Below are 2,530 nucleotides of genomic sequence, written 5' to 3' on the forward strand. Positions count from 1 at the left end.
GGACAAAGAATCTTTGCAGATACCTTTCAGTTAAGGACTTTGAGATGAGATGATTCTGGATTATCGGAGGCAGGGGGGTGGGGGTGGGCAGACTCATTGTAATCAACAAGTGTCCTCCTACAAGAGAGGCAGAGGGACATGTGACACAGAGGAAGAGGCTGTGATGTGGCCAGCGAGACAGAGATTGGAGAGATGCTGTCATGAGCCAAGGAATGTGGCCGCCACCGGAAGCTGGCGGAAGTGAGGACTGGGTTCCCTGTGAAGCCTCCGGAGGGAGCGGGGTCCTGCTGACCCCTGGATTTTGACTCCATGGACCTGATTTTGGACTTCAGGCCTCCAGAGCGGGGAGAGGGTAAGTCCCTGTTGTCCGGGCCACCAGGTGGGTGGCACTTTGTTTCAGTGGCCCCAGGAAGCAGTGCTGGTGGCTGTTGGGGGGGACGGGCTGCCACTGGAACCGCCTGGCTCCCTGGGTCCAAGGGGCGGGCTTGGCCCATCAGCACTGAGTATCTGTCTTTGCTGGACACAGCATTTCTCACTAATGCAGGGGCTTCAGCGGGGAAGCAGGGTGGGCAGACAAGCCCAGAGTCTGAGGCCTGTGCTTGGCCGGCAGGAACCCGGCCTCCCCAGCTAACACGTAGTGAAGTGTTGGGACTTGGGGAGACATTTTCCTCAGTTATACTAGACACACCCCAGTATAATGACTTCTGTTGTAAAATTGCTGCCTGAACATGTATAAAAGTCAATCTTACGTTTAATAGAAGGCAGGGCTTTTTCTATAAAAGTGAAAAACACCACCCCAGTCCTCACCGCCTGCATGAGCAGCAGCCCCAAACTTGAACAGGTGCTGCCGTCCCAGCTGCGGGGCCAGGTGTCAGAGCCCAGGATGCAGGTCCAGCTGGGAGTCTTGGAGCTGGGATGGGAGATGGGCTGGATGAGTGGGTTCTGCAGACCCCCGTCCACACCCCCTCTTCACCCACCAAGTCCCACTTGAACCAGTCACTGTCCGGACGGGGTGTCACCTTCTTGGGTGCTTCTGGCTCCCCGTCCGCCACCTTTTGAGCAGCGGGAAGGGAAGGGCCGTTCAGCTGCCGTCTGCCCCGCATGTGCGCTGAAGGCACGCTGCCTACCTGTGGGTCACTGTGGCTCACACCGGCTGGCGCAGGACTGCATGTCCACCACGCGTGATTAGCTTGCTTTCTGGGACCTGCATTTGGGCCACACAGTCTTCAGTCCCGCTCACCCTTGCTCACCACTGAGCTCCTTTGTGCCGGGCTGGCCCTGACCCTCCCGCGGACCTAGCCCTCCATGTCGTCGTAACAAGATGGGAGTCGAGACCCTACCGCACCAAGAAGCTTTAATGAGCCTGAAGCACTCGGTCCTTGCGGCACGCCCGGGCGGCCACCCTGGTGTCTTTGCCTGCAGCGCCCTGCGTGGGGCCGGGGGGAGTCAGGCGGTGCAGACCGTGGGCGCGGCGCAGTCCCACGGCTTAGGAGGCCCCTTCCTTAAGAAAACCTGCCAAGGTAGTAGTTTTCCCATCTCCGCACTTTGTTAGTGAGGGTTCTCCATCTGCTCGGGTTAATCCTTTCAATTCCTCTGCTGATCAAGTCGCTGAAAAGTATGTATTGGTAAGAATAGATGCTGTCAACGGACTGCAGACAGAACTCCTTCCTGTTACTGATGATGAACCATTTCAGAGAAGACCAGGCGGAGTCCAAAGGGCTCAGGGAACTGTGAGAGGAGGGCAGGGAGAGGAGCTCGTGGCCGCGGGACTTGGCCACCTCGGGGCAGCACACGATGCTCGTCAAGGTAATGACAGACGGGACGTGGGCCCGGGCCTCGGACTCTTGGTCTCCCCGTGGCCTCGTCTCATCCTGCCCTCTCCCGTCCCTGACCACAATGGCACACTTGCCGTAGGCCTTCTTCACCGAGTCGCAGAACTCCAGGAACAGGCTGTCTCCTTGTCTGACACTCCGCTCGTCCCGTAGGAACATCCGGTAGCGCCAAGGCACCCACCCCCTGCCGCCGCCGCCATGGACAATACACCAGGCGGGACTTGGCACGACACGCCCGTCACTCCGCTCTTCCCCGGTGACGAGACTCTCGGGGATGCCTGTTTCCCCCAGGTAGACGGTCTGGAAGCCGTCGCTTTGCAGTGTCCTCAGGGCTTTCAGGTACTGCAGGCATTGCCTCCTGTGGCTGTCACACGGACTCCTGGTGATGACGTTCCTTAAAAGAAGATTTGCAAAGTGGGGCATGGGGGCTGCCCAGGGCGCCTGAGAGCCTGCCCGGGCCGTGTGCGGGGTTCTGGCGGGAGTGGTGACCTCACAGAGGGCTCTGTGACAGCGGGGCCAGCCCCGCAGGGGCCCTTTGGGTCTGAAAGCCTCGCAGGACAACTTCCCTCTGGCTGATATGACACGACAGATGTGTGATATGGGAACGAGAAACGCTATCCACGTCAACTGCATCTTTGATGTGGCTCCTGCGGCAGGTCTGGGACAGCGATGGGCAGCTGTGTTAGGCGGCTGGGGCC

The 2,530-nt window shown here is 59.4% G+C and overlaps 1 protein-coding gene across 1 annotated transcript; it reads right to left on the reverse strand.

Annotated features, from left to right (window-relative positions):
• Positions 1-1,422: 1,422 nt before the first annotated feature.
• CUNH21orf140 (chromosome unknown C21orf140 homolog) lies at positions 1,423-2,393 on the reverse strand. Its single transcript, XM_090271554.1, has one exon. It carries the CDS (start codon positions 2,253-2,255, stop codon positions 1,503-1,505), a length of 753 nt encoding a protein of 250 aa, XP_090127680.1. The 5' UTR covers positions 2,256-2,393; the 3' UTR covers positions 1,423-1,502.
• Between the last annotated feature and the right edge of the window lie 137 nt (positions 2,394-2,530).

This window comes from Furipterus horrens, unplaced genomic scaffold (assembly GCF_987537825.1).
Source record: "Furipterus horrens unplaced genomic scaffold, mFurHor1.1.pri manual_scaffold_1, whole genome shotgun sequence".
NCBI classification, from domain to species: Eukaryota; Metazoa; Chordata; class Mammalia; order Chiroptera; family Furipteridae; genus Furipterus; species Furipterus horrens.

What these genes read in the sequence shown, in the direction of transcription:
- CUNH21orf140 (XM_090271554.1), bottom strand. Translation starts at nt 2,255, where the DNA reads ATGCCCCACTTTGCAAATCTTCTTTTAAGGAACGTCATCACCAGGAGT.